Raw genomic sequence first — 20,689 nt, 5'->3', positions numbered from 1 at the left:
TCCAGGACAGCCTGGTCTACAGAGGGAGTTCTAGAATTGCCAAGGCTACACAGAGAAACTCTGTCTCAAAAAAAACAGACAAACACCCCAAAACACAAAAGACAAAATGAAGTATGTCTGTGTGGAGGAAGGCACCTGGGTACGAAAGTGCAGAGCTGTGGGTTGGGAGTGTGCTTATTGGGCGAATGTATAGACCAGGAAAAGACCTTGAGCATTTTTGTCTGCACAACCACCTTTAAAAAAATAAAAATAAAAAAGACAGGGCTTCTCACTGGCCTGTCAACTCGCCCTACAGCACTATTTCACCAGTGCTGGGATCGAAGCCGGCAAACAATGAGGGTTCTAAGAACCAAACTCCACTGTCCACGCTGCTATTAATTTAACAAAATGAATGCTAATTATACCGGTGCATATGTGGGCCATGAGGTACACAAAACAGGGTCTACGGACATACTGGAAACAACTCTCTACTAATGAAGTGCAAACTAAAAAAAGATAGAATCAAAACGATCACGAGAAAATCTGACAGACCTGTACAGTCTGTTACGAAACAGAGCACTGCTATGAAGAAAACTACAAAAGTAACAAATAAGGCCAGTAGGTATTCACGCTTACATAACGAAACGGGGAGAATGCGGACAGGTATACGCATGCTCAGATATGCATGCACTGTTTCAAATAGAACAGGGCTTACATTTGGTTAACTGGTGCTGGAACTCGAGGTGACAAGGACATTTGTTTTAGCATGAATATATTATTTGCATTTTAGTTATATATACACGAGTTAATTTCTTTATTGTAAAACTTCTTTTGAGGGTTGGGGATTTAGCTCAGTGGTAGAGCACTTGCCTAGCAAGAGCAAGGCCCTGGGTTCGGTCCCCAGCTCCAGAAAAAAAGAAAAGGAAAAAAAAATTAAAAAAAAAACAAAACCAAACTTCTTTTGAAAGGAAATGAGAGAAAAGGAAGCAGTGAGTAAGAATGGAAGGGAGGAGAGAGAAGCCATAATCCACCGTCAAGTACAGGAAGTGATCATTGTTGCTTCCTGAATGTTAATCGGCAGTCAAGGGTCAAGCACAAGCACATCCTTACAAATCTGTGACACTTTCAAGTTACTTTAGCTGTGCTTAGAAAATGGAAACTCCCAGGCCCTGGGAGGAGAGGACCCAAGCAAGGGCAGTTCTTGCTAACTCGATCTCCTGCTGCATGGCTCTGTACACCATTTCCTTCTGTTTCCCTACAGAAGGCACGAGTGCTGCTGTGACCATGGCCAGAGCTGCACGGATGACAAGATGACAAATGCACACACACACACGCACACACACACACACACACACGCACACACACACACACACACACACTCACACACACACACTGTATTCCACACAGCATATCTTACTTTTGAATGGGAAGGGTCATGAGGTCTCGGTCCAGGAAGAGCCTCTGAAGGAAGTCTTGAACTTCTCCAAGGGTTTCGGGGCCTCCCATGTTTAACATTAATATGCCCGTTTTGGGCTTCCTACAGGAGATAAAACAGTTCATTGCCACACTTTCATTTGCTCCGGGGCAGAAGTTACTTCAGCTGATAAGAACGCACAGGCCCTGTGCTGCTATCACAGGGCTGTCTCCTCAGAGACACAGAGGGCCTCCACTTCTTCACTGACCCGCCTCAAACGCCGACCCTTGTCTCTAGTACAGCCCTATGTTGGCATAAACTGAACTCAGTTTCTCTATTTTCCTGTCAGTCTTGAATGAAGATCCAATTCTTTAGAGACAGAGACACAGAGTTTTAGAAATCAAAACACTGTTCAGAGGCCGAAGGACCTATAATTACTAGTGCTTCGTAAGTACACAGGTTGGCTTCCCAAAGGTGAAGGTTGCTTTGTATGCTAAAATTAAAGCCCAACATTTTCCCTTCAACATTCCTTGGAGAACTCAGTTTGTAAAGCACTACTCAATACAATCTACCACAGGGTGAGTTCTGTCACACAGAGAAGGGTTCTCCTTTTATTTTCAACGAGTCTATCGCCTGCCCCTCATCTGTTTCTGCCTCATCGGTTATATAGGAAATTATTCCTAAGCCAAATAGTTCCTTACTACTCTGCTTGTTTTCTCGTCACTATAGAGGACTCTCCTATGGGTACTTAGTTATAACCCTGGCCTCAACATTCTGGATGGCAATATTACACACCGTGTAAGAGTACACTCATGAGCTAACCTGTTTTGGTTAATTTTTGTCAACTTGAAAACAAACCAGAGTCACTTGGGAAGAGGAAGCATCAATAGAAAAACTGCCTCCCTCACAATGGTCTGTGGGCATTGTCAGTCAGACATTGTCTCGAATTGATGTGCGGTGGTGTGACCTCTGGGCAAGTGGTTCCAGGTTATATAAGCAAGGTGAGCAAACCGTGGGGAGAATGCCAGTAAGCATCACTCCTCTGTGGTCTCCGCCTTGGCTTCCCTCAATGCCAGTCTGTAGCTTCCAAACCAAATAAACCCTTTCCTCCCCAAGTTAGCTTTGGCTGATATTTTGTTATAGCAATAGAAACCAAACCAGGATACGTCCTCACCTCAGCTGTGACGAGCAGAACTCTCTTCAGGCCTTAGAGAAAGAAAGCCTAATCCTCTTTTCACTAAGAGCACATAGAGAGCAATTATACTTAAGATGTTACAAAACGGGGTTGGGGATTTAGCTCAATGGTAGAGCGCTTGCCTAGCAAGCGCAAGGCCCTGGGTTCGGTCCCCAGCTCCGAAAAAAAGAAAAAAAAAAAAAAAAAAATGTTACAAAACTTTGTATGTGGATATGTGGCACCTGTTATGTTAACATGTACTGGGGACATGCATAACCATGGTGCACATGCAGAGGCCGGAGGCTTACCGTCTGCTGTCTTCCTTCATTGTTTTTCACTATCTCACTGACCTGGGGCTTCCCCACTCAGCTAAACTGGCTGGAGAGTGAACCCCTAGAATCCTCCCACCCCTGCCCCTGCCCCTGCCCCTGCCCCACTCCCCACCCTTGAGATTACGACATGCAAAGCTGTGCCCAGATTTTATGTGGGTGTAGGGATTTCAACCCATATCGATCAGCAGACCCTTAATGCAGAACCATCTCCCCAGCCCCTATAAAACTTTTTTCCACACACACACAAAATGCTCCAACTAGACAGGGCTGTCGAGCTTTCTTGCTCCTAAACATGCCAGACACATCATCACCTGGTGAGATTAGAGTCTCCCCTAATCTTCCTACTGAGACCACCCATCTTTCCCGAGTTCTCGTCTTTTCACCCTCAAAATCTGTGACTCCTAATAAATTAAGTGCCTTTGCCTATGGATTGTTGCCAGTTAACAGATTACTGGTTAAGAAAGCCCGGGCTAAAAGACTTACCTAAGCCACAGAGGGTATCAGAGTGCAAACGGGATTTAGAAGTGTACTTTCCATCTATAACACCTGAGCTCAGAACGAGAGCGGCTTTAAAGCGATGTCACTCTGCCCTGCTCACGTTTCGCAAACCCGTGTGGATTTTAAACATGAAAGAGACGCATATGATTTGAAGACGCCCCCACCGCACGGGACACTTAATTCAAAACTGTGTGGTGCATGGTGAGTGGTGCATTAGTCTGACTCTGCTCTGTTTTGGAGTACGAAGCGCAAGGCTTTAATCAAGGGTCTGTGCCTCTTTTTCCCTCCAGACAGACCACACCTGAGACCAAGGTCTGCCTGGCCATGGCTCTCTTTGTTTGGACACAGAAGTATGCGGAGCGACGACGCGTATTTTAAAACTTACTCCAAGAAGTTTAAATGCTTTGCATTTGCTATATGCTGGGACTCTGAAAGCACGAAGCTTTCCCTTTGAACCATAAAAATGTGCGTAATAGGAACCAAAGCTCATCAGTTAGCAAACAGTCATTTTATCCCACGGTATCTAGACAGCACTGAGGAAGAACAACAAAATCTCAGTTCCAAACCCACACCACATCAGTGCCCAAAGTTCTATGCTATTTCTACAATAGAAACAGCACATGCGCGTGCACAGCCCACAAACAGACACACAGACAGACACACAGACAGACACACAGACAGACACACAGACAGACATACAGAGACAGACTGAGACATAGACAGTGAGCACACACAGAACACAGCTCCATTCTTGTGCTTGGTTTATCGATGGCTGCCTCGACATTGTTCCATCAAAGGTAAAGAGGAACAAAGGAGGCGGCGTGGCCTATAAAAGCCAGTAAATAAATAGACGGCCAAATTCCGTCTAAGAGCCTGTGGAGTCCTACTTAGTACAGCAGCTGGCCTGGCACTGTAGGTTAATTCAAGCGCTAAACAGCACAGGCATCGGAATGGTCCCCAAGCCTATTCCTTACTTCAGCATCTCAACTACTCAAAACTAGATGTAATCAATGCCTGGAAAGTGGGCTATCTAAATTGTGACTCACTAAAAATACTCCTAAACTACTCGGGATGGTTAAGACTGACTGTCAACTTGATCGTATATAGAACCACCTAGGAGACAAGCCCTCAGTGTGCCTGAAGAAGACTTTTAGACTGAGTTAAGTGGGGTGGGGAGATCTACCTCAGCCGTGGGCGGTGCATTCCACACCCCGGGGAGGGGGGTGAATGAGAAGGAGAAAGAGAGCACCAACATCCATCTCTCTCTGCTTCCTCAGTGCACGTGTGAAACGTGACCAGCCACCTCACGCTCTGCCACCATGGTGGACGGAACCCTTACTGTGAGCAAGAACAACCTTCTTTATGTTGACCTTGTAAGGTTTTTTGTCACGGCAACAAGAAAAAGCAACATAGAAGGTATGTGAGGATCCATGGTGACAGTAGATAAAAAACTGTAAAGTAATACGTATAGCATTGTTTGCGTGTCAATAAGGACATATAAGTGCATAAAACACTAAATGGTAACTTTACTATGACTTTTAAATCCTTTCTTTCCACCTCGGTTTTCTTTTTTAATAATATAATATAAAGTCAATTAGTAGAACCTAATTTTATTTAATTTTACCAATTAATATAAGGCCATTTTTTATTCATTTATTTTTATTTCATTTACATTGGTGTTTTGCCTACATGCATGTCTGAGTATGAGGATGTTAAATCTTGGAGTTACAGACAGTTGCGAGCTGCCATGTGGTTCCTGGGGATTGAACTCAGGACCTCTGGAAGAACAGTCAGTGCTCTAACCATCCAGCCCTCAAGGCCATTTTTATTATTGACTTTTGTCACTACCAAATATAGCAATGAAATATCATTTCTTCCAGGCTCCTCGTCAAATCGGTCCTTCAGCTCACACTAATACTTTTCTCAAGTCTTAAGGGACCATAGGGACAGAGGGCCAGTGTCCTGCTAGGCATGCCACCATCCCAAGATGTTTGTTTCCTGCCTCATCCTCTAACTGCATATTCTAGGAAGACAGAGTTGAGCGGAAGAGATCTGAGACCTATTCCTATTTCCGTATCCTAAATCAACCTCGGTTTTTCAGCCTATAACACAATGAAAATAACCATCACAACATGAAAACATTTCATTTACACGACTGCTCATGGTGGGCTGAACGAGACTGTCCTCCATAATCTAGGGCATCTGAATCCTGGGTCCCTGAGTGGTGGTACTGTTCAGACAGGCTGAGGAAGTCTGGCCTTGCTGGGGGAAGTGTGTCGCTGAGGGTGGGATTCCAGCTCTCAAAGACTCACACCATTCCCAGTTGGTTCTCTCTGCTTCCTGCTGTGGTTCAAGAGGTGAGCTCCGATGCTGCTCTAGCTGTTATGTCTTTGAAACGCCCTGGAACTACACGCCCAAATAAACTCTGTTATAAGTTGTGGTTTAATCTCAGCAACAGAAAAGAAACTGATACTCTGTACAAGTCTAGAATGACGTCCTGCTTGGCAGGAAGATAATGATGTCACCATGACTCAGCTAATTCCTTCTTAGATCTGAACAACTTCCCCTGTATAAAATTTGTCCTTCTATATCACAGAGGAGAGGCCCTGGGGGCATCTGTGGCTTCTGCTGCTGGAGAAAACACACACCATGGTTATTGCTTCCATCCAAAACGACCAACAGTGACGTACACTCTATTCTCTTAACAAACTACAAGCCACTGCATGTCATTGATAATTATGTTCATTATATTAAAAGCTAAAATAATGGGAGAATCTCCTGAAGAAGTTCTTGGTAGGTTAACTACTTTTTATCCTATACAAAGCATTTGTTTTATAGGCATAAATACGCTCAGTTCATACAGAAAGTTCTGGTGTGCACATAATTGATTTTATATATTGACCATATACCAAGGCCACACCCTTACGTGACTGAAGACTATATTTAACTATAAGTCTTTTGTTAGTCCTTAAGACCTATTTAACAGCTGTTAAAAAGAAACCAAGAAAATAACATACCATGGCTAATAAATATATTAGATATTCCAAGTACCTCACCCCCTGGGTTGCTCAAACCCACTCATGTTGGTCATAATGGAAAAGAAGCCTTATTTGAGAGAAAGTTACCTCCTTTCTGGTTGAGCTTGTGGTTTTGTGGTTTTGGCATGATGCGCTTTCTCCGTAGTGGCCGCCACTGCTGGACCCGATTGGCACCTCCATGGCTGACAGGCCCTCGAGCTGCCATACACCACTGTGACAGAATTAAAGTGCTAGCATGAAACCAGGTTGGAAAGTAATTTCCTTTCCTCAGGTCCTCGGGGCTTACCTCCTGGCAGAGGTGGTTTTCCCAGCTTCTCCTCAGGCAGGGAAACTCGCTGAAGGCCTCCTTCTCCCGTGGGCTGGGGTTTAAGTCCCATTCTCGGGGGTGGCTTGATCTTTTTAGAAGCTACCCTTATCTTCTCGCCAAGCCTTGGCTCGGGTCCCATCCCTAGAACCTCTGTTCACTCAGAATAATTCCAACTGTGGGACATGGCTTAGAGGAGAGGTCAGGGGCACTGTGACAGGAAGGCCATTTACAGCACAAACTGGGCCAGTTCCCAACTAACTGTGAACCCCATCTCTGTCTTCTGGGCTCCATGAAGGGAACCTCGGAATTGCCCTATGCTCTGACAGTGGGAAGGGGGACACTCTCTTCTCAACGAATGCACCGTGAGGTGTAGAGTTCCCAGGGCCCAATACGCTACATGTCAGACAAGGCTCCCTGGACCCAAAGCTCAAAGCTCAAGAATTCCCTCTCCCCTAAACTGCTCTACCAATTCGAGTTTCTACAGGCTTCTTCCCCTCATCCGTCCTCTGGAGGGCAGACGTTACCATCCGTATTAGCAGTTTGTACCATTCAGGGTAGCCAAGGGGTAGCAGGAAAGAGTTGGTAGTAGGAAGAGAGGCAAGAAAGCTCGCAAGTCAACATTCTCAAGGCCTCTTCTCCACAGGGGTTTAGGAGACTTTCCTGTTTCCAGCCGTTAGAATAGTCTAACCAGTAGACTATTCTACTGGTTAAGGCTGAGGGACAGGACTTGCTAGTCTATGTCTACCTGCAAGCCCCTTTCTATACTCTTGACCTGGACTCCACAGAGGGGGTGGGCCAGGAAAAAGAAACTGAACCGAGGAGTATGCATGCCGTGCTGAGTTGCAACATGGAGTACTGGTTCTTAAAGAGGCTCTAAAGTTAAACTGGAAATACAAATTAGTGGGGAGGAAGATAATAAGGGACGGTAGAGCTGCTGCAACCCACCATATGCATGCGACATCCTTCTCCACTCTTGTAGCTCCAGGTTACAAACTAGTCTGGGATCAGTCATCTTCTGCCTTTACTCTCCTCCAAGAGCCCTAATGAAGGTAACGTTCAGGCTGGATCAACTAGGTCTGACTAAGTTCAGATCTCCACTCCATAGCAGTGTGACCTGGGTCAGACTACAATCTCATGGAGCCTTAATTCCCGCTCCGTAACAAGATGAGTCCTTGCTGGGGAAACTCTGAGGACTCAAGAGAAAAGCTAAGAGAGGTGCTCTGTAGCACGTGACACGGGCTAGTCTAATATAACAGTTTGGTTCGGAAGCTTCTAGAAGATAGCAACCACGCCTGCTCCAACTTCTTTAAAGAACCCAAACGGAACAAAATGGGGGAAACTGGTATCTCCAGTTCACCTGGATTTCTTTATACCCGGATCGCAAATGTTCACATGGACATGCCTGTGACATATATGTTTACGGGGTGGCACCTGCCTGTGTCTACAGCATCAGCAAGCTGAGGCAGGAGGGGTCTTTCACTTGAGACCAGACAGGGTTTGAGTCAGACTCTGCCTCAAAACCAATAAAGAAAACTACCTCATGCTCACTCCCAACAGAGCCCAGGATATGAGCTTATGCTGGGGAAGCCTTGCTAAGTCAAGGCAGAGTGGGAAGACTGATGTAAAGAAGTTCAATCCCACTCAAATGAAGTCTCAAACAACACAAATGCCCTTGTTTACGAACTGAATGATACAATCTAACCAGGTATACAACAATGCACAATATCTCCAAGTCCCTATAGGAACTAGAGCCCATCAGAGTCTCTGGGCTATAACAGAATAATTCTGACTGATGGTCACAAATCAATTTCTTTCTGTGAACCTAACAAAAGGAGCAGGAAGGGTTTGGGGGTGGGGTAGGACCAGACTATCCCCCAGCTAGTACATTAGGGTTTCCTAATACACATTCTAAACGTCCTAACTATTACCATGCCTTGGCTTACAAAATTCACATCTGTGGCTGACCAAATTCGGGTGCAGATAAGGGATCCTCCTCCTGTGACTTAGGATTAACATACCCCTCAAGAACATCTCTAAGCATCCCCGCCCCCAGCTACTGGGCTATGATAGATATGGAAGGAAGGGTATGAGGAGCAGGTGGCCAGGGAAGATAACGGAAGAGGTGAGGAGGCTCAAAGTGTCAAACACTTGTAGAAAAGTATCACAGAAAAACACATACAAACTGTACAAAGCACAGATGCTAAAATGAAATAAGATCCCACGCTGTCTTAGAAGCTGGGACTGTGGGGGTTAGGGGACTTGCTTCCAGGATTTGACCAGTTATTCTGATCCTGTTGTTTCAAAGGATTTTAACAATGAACAGTGAACCATCACTGCCCCTCACCCAACACTGTACTGTAAATCCATGATAGGAGAGCGTTCAAAACCAATGTAAGCACTGAACCATTGAAAAATTAAAATAGGGGCTGGAGAAACGGCTCTGTGGTTAAGAGCACAGACTGCTCTTCCAGAGGGCCTGGGTTCAATTCCCAGCAACCACATAGTGGCCCACAACCATCTGTAGTGAGATCTGATGCCCTCTTCTGGTGTGTCTAAAGATAGTGTCAGTGTACTTATATAACATAAAATAAATAAATCTTTAAAAAATGAATAAAAATATATCGGGACTGGAGAGTTCGGCAGTTAAGAGTACCTGCTGCTCTTGAAGAGGACCTGAATTCAGTTCCCAGCATCCACATCTGGGAGCTTACAAACACCTGTACCCCAGTTCCAGTTCCAGATCCCATGCCTAGGGTAGCTGCATTCACACGCGCGCGCGCACACACACGCACACACACACACACACACACACACACACACACACACACACACACCACAATTTAAAACAAATCTTCAAAAAGAATAGAAATTTTACTTTGAGCATATCATGAGAAAACTCTCCATGAATCATATTGATAACAGTCTACTTTTACATACATTGCATAAATGAAGCAGAAGACATTATGGATGAGTATATGTAACTTAAGCATAAGCAAAGAATCAAAGAAGGAGAGTTGACTCAGTGGTTGACAGCACTTGATGCTCGTGTATAGGACCCAATTTTGGTTCCTAGCACTCACACTGAATAGCCCACAAAGACCTGTACTCCAGCTCCAAGGGGATCTGACCCCTCTGACCTCTGTGGGAATCTGTAGTCATATGCACATACTTATAGACACACAGTTAAACATAAAAATAAATTTTAAGTAGATGGAAATGAGCATAATAGAACCATCGAATACATAATAAACTACAATTTTGTGTATTTCAAAATATATCAAAGTAAAATTAAAAGTGATTATGTGAAAGATAGCTTTAAAAATGTACATAAATTTACAGAGTTCTTGACTAAGAAAACACAAAACTCTGTATGTGTGTTTGTGTTCGTGTGTGTGTGTGTGTGTCTGTGTTTGTGTGTGTATGTTGATGTGTGTGTGTCTGTATTTGTGTGTGTGTTCATGTATGTGTATGTGTGTGTGTTCATTTGTGTGTGTGTTTGTGTATGTGTGTGTGTTCGTTTGTGTGTGATATAACACACTGAAGGAAGCATTTTAATTCTAAATGATAAAAAATATAGAATATAAAACTTTTCTTCCCAGTCTTGTTTTCAGAATTCAGTAGCAGAATAAACTCAAATTTTCTCTTAGCTAATAGTAATCTCTTCCTGTCAGCCAAAATGATAAAAGTACCATAAGGCAGTAACTTTTTAAGGTGGAAACCTTAAAAACTGGAGTATGAGCAGTTAACACAGAAATTCACAACTAGTTAAAAGTACAAAGAACGAACTGTTCCCCTGCCAATGGTCGTATCATACCCTTGGGAACACTGCAGGAGAAAGACTGTGCAGGGCCAGGTCAAAACACTGTCCCCTGGATATGATCAGACAGCTGCACCATGACCTCACTGCGGCTGTGGCTGCTGCACAAGACTTGTACAAGATCAAGCCAGTTAACATTCTATCATGATGTGGTGAGGGGCTTCTGAGCCCCCAACCCTGGATAAGGAGCTACTGTGAATTGATGGCCTCTGGAGAAGGGAGAGTCCGCTCTTTTTAAAGGTGTGGCCCTCGACAAGTTGTCTCTTCTCTTCTCTAGTGGGTGGCTCCACACCCATGGATGTAATGGATAGCATAAACGGATTTACGGTTAGAGAGAGAGAGAGAGAGAGAGAGAGAGAGAGAGAGAGAGAGAGAGAGAGAGAGAGAGAGAGAGAAGGAAGGGAAGGGGACGAAGGGAGATGGACAGTGGGAGGGGTGGGAAGTAGGTATGAATCATAAAGGCAGAAGAAAGAATTGGGGGTGAATATTACCAAAATACATTGTATGCATATATGAAATTCTCAAGGAATAAAAACATATGTTTAAAAGCGCTGGGGACTGTAACACCGTTGGAATTGAAAGCCGTTGGAATTGAAAGATACTTTGGGGTTTTTTTCTCACTTAGTTACTTCTGACTTACACAGAAAATAATTTTATTTCTCCTATTGTTTCATGACCTCCAATCTTGGGTCTACTAGGATTTATTTGCCACTGGAAAGGATGGAGAAAGGAAAGATTAATTCAGTACTTCCTTGACTGGCACTGTCCCTATCTTAAAGATAATACCCTTTGTTTCCCAGTGTCCTTAGGGAGCTGATCATCATTGTACTGTATTAGGCTTGCAACAAAGGCACCAGCAGTAACGTGCGGATGTTCGGAGTAGATTTTCTCCACCTGAAAGAAGTGCTAAATTGACATATTAGGAGACTCCTTTGAAACAGGTCAGGTCTAGTCACCATTCCAATTCTTAAGTGGGTTCGTTTGTGGCAGTCTTTTAGATCAGTAACTGAGGGGCTCTATGTTGCACGCTTCACCTGCATCCCAATCTTCACAGCAAATAAGTTGGGACCCTGGCTCAAAATGTCCTTGCTCAAGTCTGTCCCAACCAGATGTGTTTCACCCAGCGTCCCAGCTCATCCTAGTGGGCACATCCTACATCCACGAAATGTAACAGCAACGCTTGAAGTCTCATTTATACTCCAAATATCCCACAAAAAAACTCTTAAGCCTCGCCCACGGTGGGTCCTGCTACCCAGAAGTCGTGCCATTGGCTTGGGCAGGGCAGCAGCAGGCACCGTGATCGCCATCAGCAGAGAGCGATCTGCAAGGCAGATGCCAACAGTGATGGTGACAAGGACGCCTGCGTTACGGTTCAGGTGTTAGGTCCTTCAGGGACCTTCCAGTAATCACTAAATCAGCTACTGCTCAAGCCCCCAGTTGGCCCTTGCGACTTGAACCCGCGGCCTCCCTGACGCTCCTCACGTTCGCGAACACAGACGCAACCCAACTTACGCGGCTCGCGGAACAGAGCGCCCGCAGCCCGCAGGGCCGCAGCCATGTTGGCGCCGGCCGAAAGCATTTCCGGGACAGCCAGGGATCCTCTACCGCGGCGCTCAGGCAAGGCCCGGAACGCCGACCTGGCAGCGCTCTACACCCGCGCCCCAGCGCCTAATCAGTGCGGCTAGCACAGTCCCCGGCAGGGGCGGGGCCAACTGAAGGTCCGCCCTCGGGGCGTGGGCACGAGGGCGGGGCTTGTAGGCCGGGGCAGCCAGAAGCCTTCCTAGCTGGAAGCTCCAGCAGGCTGAGATATGGCCAGTGGCTTGGAGGCTGGCTCCGGCCACCACGGGTCAGCGCACCTGAATCCCGCTAAATCTGCGGCGCTGGAGGACCTTCCGGCCGGTTCTGCCAACCTGGTTGAAGCTGGACCGACAGCCACGACTCGGCAAAAGACTTTCTAGACGTTTCCATAACTGTCCTTAGACGTGCTCATGCTTTTGCCTCCTTTCTCCAGTTTGGTTGCTTTACTGCTGCACCACACAGTGCAAACCCTTTCTCCTTGTCCCCAGAGCAGAAAGAGGGTGGGGGTGGGGGTTTAATTGGTTTTGGGCACGTGCGCGCTTCTTCGCTTCTTTGGCAGCACCCCTCTTTTTGTAGCCCAGTTTGAGACAAAGAAGCCAGCGTAATATTGCTGGCGTTAGGAAGTTTCAATGCAGGCGGAGTTAAGAAAGGGTCGTGCCTGCGCATCTTGTAGGCAACACATATTTAGGTCGAAGGTTTTGTGAGTGGGTTTCTGTTCTTATTTCCCCCTGCACACCCCCACCACACACACACACACTGCTACAAGTCTGAGCTAGAGTCACCCATAGAGCTGAGAAGAGGGAATGGCCAACAAATGACTGGCCCAAACTGAGACCTATCTGATGGGTAAGAACCAGTCCCTGACAATATTAATGATACTCTTGTTATTCTTGCAGACAGGATAACTGTCCTCTGAGAGGCTCCACCCAACGCTAACCAAAACAGATGCAGAGACCCACAGTAAACTTTAGACGGAGTTTGGGGAGTCCCGTAGAAGAGTTGGGGGGAGGATTTGAGTGTCCCGAAGAGGATAGGAACTCCACAGGAAGACCAACAGAGTCAACTAACCTGGACCCTTGGGGGCTCCCAGAGGCAGACCCACCAACCAAAGAGTGAGCGTGAACTGGACCTAGTCTCTTTCCCCCATCCCCTACCACCTACCCCCCCCCACACACACACATATAGCAAATGTGCAGCTTAGCCTTCAAGCAGGTTCCCCAACAACAGGAGAGAGGGGCTGTCCTTGAATTTGTTGCCCACCTGTGGATCCCATTCCCCTATCTGGTCTGCCTTGTCTGGCCTCAGTGAGAGAGGATGTGCCTAGTCCTGCAGTGACTGATGTGTGTGTGTGTGGCTGTGATACCGGGGGAGGGGCTCCCCCTTCACAGAGAAGACGGGGTATGTGGGGGAGAAGCTATGAGAGAGGAGGACTGGGATGGAGGGGGCAGATATTAGAATGTAAAGTGAATAAATAAATGAAAAAAATTGTAAAAAGGCTGTGGAGGGAAAAAAAAAAACAGTGTTTTGAAAGACTCAGAGTGCTCTAGTAAGAAAGAAGAACCATAGGGTAAGACTGGTAGAAGTTCTCATGGGGACTTGGGGAAAGGATGAGAAAGAGGGAGGGAAGGGAGGGAGGGAGGGAGGGGAGGAGGGAAGGGAGGGAGGGAGGGAGGGGAGGAGGGAGGGAGGAGGGAGGGAGGTAAGCAAGTAGGTTAGCTAAGAAAAGATGGAGTCCAGATCAACCTGAACATTAGCTTTTTGTGGCTAAAATCAGAGCTCTTGGCATGACTGGTTTATTGTGTTTATAAGACTATTATAAAATGCAATGTATGCAATCGTAATTTTCAAACTCAAGCATGATGCTCCCTGAGAAGCATCAAATTGCCTCCTACTGAGGACTGAGCCTGGCCCCTCACACACGCTAGGCCCAGCCCCAGCAGGCCTCTTTTTACATTTCATTTTGAGGCAGGAGTTTATAAGATGCCAGAGCAGGCCTTGAACTTGCCATCCTCCTGCCTCAGCCTCCCTGGGATTGCAATACCGAGCTACCAGGCCAAGTTGTTTGCCAATTCCTGACTCTCAAAATCAAAATGGTATTGGGATTTCCTAAAGGGAGACAGAGGGAAAGTCAGGAGATAGAAGCAGAGAGAGAAAGCAGAGACTGGCTCCTTTGGGGGCTGTAGCCTTTCTCTGGAGATAGGTGGAGATGAGGGGAAATGCCTCTCAGAGACAAACATCTATGGCATCAACTTGTTAACACCAGCATACCTGTTCCAAGATGACCTTTACGGACAGGGCCGCCCATCTAAAGCTGGAACTGTTCTAAAGTTCATTTAGAAAACAAACTACAGGGGTTGGGGATTTAGCTCAGGGGTAGAGTGCTTGCCTAGCAAGCGCAAGGCCCTGGGTTCGGTCCCCAGCTCCGAAAAAAAAAAAAAAAAAAGAAAAGAAAAAGAAAAAAGAAAACAAACTACAGAGGTTCCACAACACACTTAGAAGTGCTGTGCTAGACCACTGAACTGAGGACAGGGTCGCTGTTGGGGGAGTTAGAGAAAGGACTGAAGGAGCTGAAAGAGTTTGCAATCCCATAAGAACAACAATGCCAACCAACCAGAGCTCCCAGGGACTAAACCACCATCCAAAGACTACACATGGACAGACCCATAGCTCCAGCATATGTAGCAGAGGATGCTTTGTTGGGTACCAATGGGAGGAGAAGCCCTTGGTCCTGCCAAGACTCGACCCCTCAGTGTAGGGGAATGTCAGGGTGAGGAGGAGGAATAGGGGTGGTTGGGGAGGGGGAACACCCTTATAGAAGAAGGGGATGGGGATGGGATAGGGGGCTTATGGGTGGGAAACCGGGAAAGGGAATAACATTTGAAATGAAAATTTTAAAATATCCAAAAAAAAAAGAAAGAAAAAGAAAAGAAAGAAAGAAAGAAAGAAAGAAAGGAGAAAGGAAAGAAAGAAAGAGAGAAAGAAAGAAGTGTTGTGCTAGATGGAAGAGATGAGGTCAAAGGTCTGAAATGTCTTGTCTGTGGCGTCCAGGAGACCCTGAAGGAATCACTCTGCCATCCTGGGTCCTGGGCACTCCTGCTAAGCCAAGATAACAGGAGTTTCTTGACCCCTCCCAGGGAAATGCTAATGATCCGTGACGAGGCAAAATGTGGCCAATTCTCACAACATCTGCAGCTGAGAGGTTAAATTTATGTGTGACCAGAAAACAAAAAGAGAACCGACCATAATGCTTTATTCCAGACGTTACTCCAATAACATTCTTCAAAAAATTAATAAGCATTTCTTTCCTTTTACTTAAATTTGTTTACCCACTTTGAAAAAAAATCACGTGAAAAGTCTCTGTGTAAAGCTTCTTGGTGTGCATACAGTGGACGCATGGGTTGTAAAAAGAAAGCAAAACTTGGGCTGGTGAGAAGGGAGCTAACGGGGAACTAGCTTGCTGCAGAAGCCCAACCCCCTCCAGTTCCTGGAGTCCATGGTGGAAGGACAGCACCCGCTCAGGAAGCCGTCCTCTGACACACACACCACAGCACTCATGAGCATGAACACACACACACACACACACACACACACACACACACACACACACACACACACACACACTAGAAAGCAAGCAAAGGAAAATGTTGTGACTTTGAGTTTGAGTTATTTTTCTAATTTGTGTTGAGGCAGCCCTTTAAAGCCATCACCCTCCTGCCTCGGCCTCCCCTGTTGCTGGAATTACAGGCCTGAGTCACTAGGCTTTCATTAGTTTTTGACTCTGTTAACAAAGAATGATATTATTTGAGGTTGCGCTTACATCAAATCCAACAGCTTCCTAGTGAATGTTTTTTTTTCTTATAAAATAAAAGCAGGTAAAACGTATTTCCTATGAGTTCTAGTTAAAGCTGAGTGAAAACACAGATGTTATTTTGCTGCTTCATTTTCTTGACACATAGACGCCTGCAGCCCAGGTTGGCCTTGAACTCACTATGCTGAGCTAATCCTGAACTCATATCAGTCTTCTTGCTTCCACCACATAAGCACTGAGGTTATTGGCATATTCCACCATACTTAGCTTCAGAAACACAGTTCCTGCTGGGCAGAGTGGCCCACGCCTTTAATCCCAGCACTGAGGCAGAGGCAAGCAGATCTCTGAGTTTGAGGCCAGCACGGAACACAGAGAGTTCCAGGACAGCCAGGGCTACAAGGCGAGATCCTGTCTCAAGAAAAAAACAAACAGAAAATGTGTTCTTAGTCCAGAAGTTGTGAGATCTGGATGCTGGGCTATAGAAAATTTCGAAAGCCCTTAAAAGGCTATATAAATATGATATATATATATTTTTTTTTCCTCTCCCACCACCCCAGTTTACACTTTTTTTTTTTTTTTTTTTTGGTTTTTTTTTTCGGAGCTGGGGACCGAACCCAGGGCCTTGCGCTTCCTAGGCAAGCGCTCTACCACCGAGCTAAATCCCCAACCCCCAGTTTACACTTTTTAAAGAAAATTCTAAACCAATTCCATTAGCAAACAGAAGGCTGAAAGACACAGCCTTTGTGTTGACCAAGATAAGCAGCATTGCCACCAGGGAGAAGATTTGTCTGAGCCTGGGCGACTTAATTAGTGAATAAAGCACTTGCCTGTCACAGACAACACTCTGGAGTTCAGCCTGGAGTTCTAAATAAAATGAATTTGTTGGTTTCAGCTCAGTGCTCCAGGGAAGGGGAGACTCCCCTAATTCATTATTTGCAGTGATTGGCACCTCTGAGCTACATGAACTAAATTTAGATCACTCGACTTCGTCTCCTTAATCAGAAAGGGACTGGGGGAGGGGATTCCGTGCAAGAGAAACGGTGGCTCCACGTGACAAATGGTGAGCTTACAATAATCACTCTGGGCAATTGGAGCCTTTGTCCTCACAATTAAGACCTAAGCGACCTGATCCAGGCCTCCGCGTGCTTCGACGATGACACCTCCTTTAACCTCAAGGAGTTTGGAGAGGGACAGCGCTCACACTCACCGAGTGTGTCCGCAGTGAGAAAAGCTCTGCCCCGTGTGCGACAGGGAGGATAAAAGTGTGGGAAAGTTCTAAAGGAACTTGTCCTCATAAGCAGCGCGTTCACTTAGGAGACAAGGACGAAGGCAAAGCCCACTGTCCGTCACCTAGTGTACAGCACTGAACAGTAATCTGTACCCATGTGGAGCTAGCATTCTAGAGGGTCACTTAGGCAGCTGTCTAGGATAGAGACACAGAGACACGGCATAATGTCTGCTGTGGCTAGGGGCCAGGGAGGAAGTCACAGGCAGAAGAATGCAGAGGGGCCGGAACTGCTAGTTTCTGTACAGAAACCAGTCGTGAACTCTGCAAATGTGAAATCTGAGTGGGACTTGCGGAGGTTGCCAGAGGAAGGGACCTGCAAAAGTGGGGACCCCTTTGGAGCCTGTATTAGTTTCCCAGGGTCACCGTGACAGGGTCTCAGCACTTTGCTACTTTTCCGACTCTAAATTTTAGCAACCTTACATTAAAGTACTAAGAGGGCCACATGCTCCCTGAAGTTTGTATGGAAGAACCCGTCCTGGCCATTCCCTATCTTCTGGTAGTGACTGGTAGGACTTTGTATACCTGGTTATACTGAAACCAAGTAACCCCATGGTTTCATCTGAAGTGCTTTTTCTGTAACTCTGTATCCAGCATTTACAACTTCTGGGCTAAGAACATGTTTTCTGTTTAGTTTTGGTTTCTTGAGACAGGATCTCTCTCTGTGGCTCTGGAACTCACTGTGTAGTCTAGGCTGGCCTAAAAACTGAGAGATCTTCCTGCCTCTGAGTGCTGATATTAAAGGCATGGGCCGCTATGCCCAGCACGAAATGTGTTTCTGAAGCCAGGAATGGTGATATGTGCCTACCACTCCAGTACTTAAATGGTGGAGGAAGGGAGGGCTAATGAGTCCAACCTAAGGATTAGGACATCAACTTCTTTTAGAGGACACAAGGGACCGGAGAGGTCACACGAGACCTGAGCAGAGGTGAGGTGAAACTAAGTTTCTTGATGTAGTAGGACTTGGCAGATGACAAAGAATCTTTGACATGGCCCTCCGATTGCTGTCCCTGCAGTATTGTGATGCACACTTGAGTTTCTCAAGGCCCAGAAGCATGGGGCTGGAGAGATGACTCAGCGGTTAAGAGCACTGACTGCTTTTCCAAAGGTCCTGAGTTCAAATCCCAGCAACCACATGGTGGCTCACGACCATCTGTAATGAGACCTGAGGCCCTCTACTGGTGTGTCTGAAGACAGCTAAAGTGTACTCATATATGATAAATAAATAAATTTTTAAAAAAAGGTTCAGCAGCATGGGCAGAATGGGAGCATCTGGACTAACATTAAGACACACATATATGCCTGAGCTCATATTGTAAGACTGCTTTTGTCCCAACTTCCAGGATGATAAAAGGGTCCCCAGCGTCTGTCCAGCAATCCTGAGGTGTCCTGACTCTCAAAAAGTCTGACATTATCTTCTTGCCTCTACTGTCTTACTCTTTTAAAGTGTGTAGATTTGTGTAAATTTAAGGTGTAAAATTCCATTTTTCATTCCCTTCAGAAACCGTGCACACCACAAGCTTCTTTTGCTATGGACTAGAGAGCCAGCCTTCTGGTTTCCCTACAGAAGAGCCAGGTCTCTTGAGTCCCCTTTGCCCTGGCTCTATCACTCAGCTTTCACATGGATATTTATCCTGGAGGTGGTTATACTCAGAGCAGTACTTACGCGTACACTGTTCTGTATTAATGCTCTGCTCAAAGTCCCTCAGCACCTTGGCTGGGCTCAATTCTCATGGAACTCGGACTCTAACTGTGAAGGTTTGTATGTACTTGGCCCAGGGAGTGGCACTATTAGGAAGTGTGGCCTTGGGGTAGTTGTGACCTTGCTGGAATAGGTGTGTCACTATGGGCATGGGCTTAAGACTCTCATCCTAGCTGCCTGGAAGCCAGTCTTCCACCAGCATCCTTCAGCTGAAGATGTAGAACTCTCAGCTCCTCCTGCACCATGCCTGCCTGGACACGGCCACGCTCCTGACTTGACGATAATGGACTGAACCTCTGAACCTGTAAACCAGCCCCAATTAAATGTTGTCTTTCTAAGAGTTGCCTTGGTCATGGTTTCTGTTCACAGCAGTAAAACCCTAACTAAGACACAAACCTAACAGCTCTGGCTTTGATGCTATCTCCACCCCCGCCCTCCAGTTCTGATTCCGGGAGCTGTTCTGTTCACATTCAACTGAGACAGAAAGCATTACATTTGTCCAATGAATGTGTTTACAGTGGGGGGGGGGCAAAGGGGTGCACAGAAGTTGAATTGACTTTGGTCAGGATCAGAAGGGCAAAGGAATGCTCACCAGAGTGGGATTGGAATTTACAAGATGAACTGTTGGCACTGTGGCACTTACGAGACTGAGGCAGAGGGATTGCCTTAAGTAGTGACGTCTCAAAAACAGAAACCGCAGATGTGATTTTTACAAGGGAAAACTGGAACACGCTGAGCCGGAGTAGACATTGGGACAGGCAGGAAACACAAGGGAAAGGGGAGACCTGTCTCGTGTAAGGCTTCCTCTGTGATCCTCTCCTAGAAAACACCCGTCTCCATGAGTGCACAGCCCTTGGCAGCCCTTTAAAGGCTGTCCAAAACTAACAGTCCAAGGTCCATTTAGTCCACACACCTCCCCCATTCTAAAACCTTTACTCCAAGCAAAGATAACAAAGATGTTCCCCAGACTCACCAGGTATTAGGACCTGCGACTACACAAAATCCAACATCCCATTCTAACTACTGGAGAGAGACAGCTTTCAGCAGTCACCGGTCACGACCTCATCTGAGCCTGAGCTAAGGATGTCCTTATATCATCTCTCCTTGCCTAAGGATGAACAGGGCTTGAGTGGCATGGACTAGAGGAAGTCTTCGGACTCGGGTTCACTGGCTTACCCAATGAGTCCATTTCCTTCCCAAGTCAACAGATATGGGCTCCTAACGGCGGCAGCTGTAGAGGAAGTTAGCCCACATTTAGCCACAAGGATAAAAGGAAATACTGGCTTTTTAAAAGGGGGTTTCCAATAAGTGCTTAGACCCTGTCAATTATTGACTCCATTCACCAAAACCATGTCTGAAAGGTGATTCTACCCTATTCTACAGGTAAGGAAAACACATTTCCAGAGGGCCCCTGAGGCCAGTTAGTCTGGGACAGGGCTGGTATTTGCAACCGGGTGTGGCTTGTTCCCACAGTGAAAGTTGTTCCATTTTTTCTGAACACAACTAAAAAAAAAAAAAAAATGTTACCACAGACAGGGCCCAGAGAGCCCTTGTGGAGTTTGCCGCCAGTGTCTTGAGTTTATTAGAGCTGCTGGCCATAGCTGAGAGCCTGTGACTTGACTCATGGCTGAACTGGGATGCCCCAAGGAAATTAAATAATCAAGTCCAAGGATAATGCCTCTCAGATTCCCAACACCCACTTGTACATCACATCCAGCCTCTCCACAGTTTATGTTTGTTTGTGTGTGTTTTTCACT

At 46.1% G+C, this 20,689-nt stretch overlaps 1 protein-coding gene across 1 annotated transcript in view; it reads right to left on the bottom strand.

Annotated features, from left to right (window-relative positions):
* The window catches only part of Fech (ferrochelatase), a 32,663-nt gene extending 20,410 nt beyond the window's left edge, over positions 1–12,253 (bottom strand). Inside the window, exons 1-3 of the mRNA XM_032885667.1 lie at positions 12,072–12,253; positions 6,523–6,646; positions 1,397–1,516 (exon numbers count right to left, since the gene is read on the bottom strand). Of these exons, the coding sequence (XP_032741558.1) occupies positions 1,397–1,516; positions 6,523–6,646; positions 12,072–12,138 (311 nt within the window). The 5' untranslated portion in view covers positions 12,139–12,253. The remainder of the gene's footprint in view (positions 1–1,396; positions 1,517–6,522; positions 6,647–12,071) is intronic.
* Between the last annotated feature and the right edge of the window lie 8,436 nt (positions 12,254–20,689).

Source organism: Rattus rattus, chromosome 15, assembly GCF_011064425.1.
Source record: "Rattus rattus isolate New Zealand chromosome 15, Rrattus_CSIRO_v1, whole genome shotgun sequence".
Classification (NCBI taxonomy): Eukaryota; Metazoa; Chordata; class Mammalia; order Rodentia; family Muridae; genus Rattus; species Rattus rattus.
Note: the sequence above shows the minus strand (reverse complement) of the source record. Positions and strands in the feature narration are given on the sequence as shown.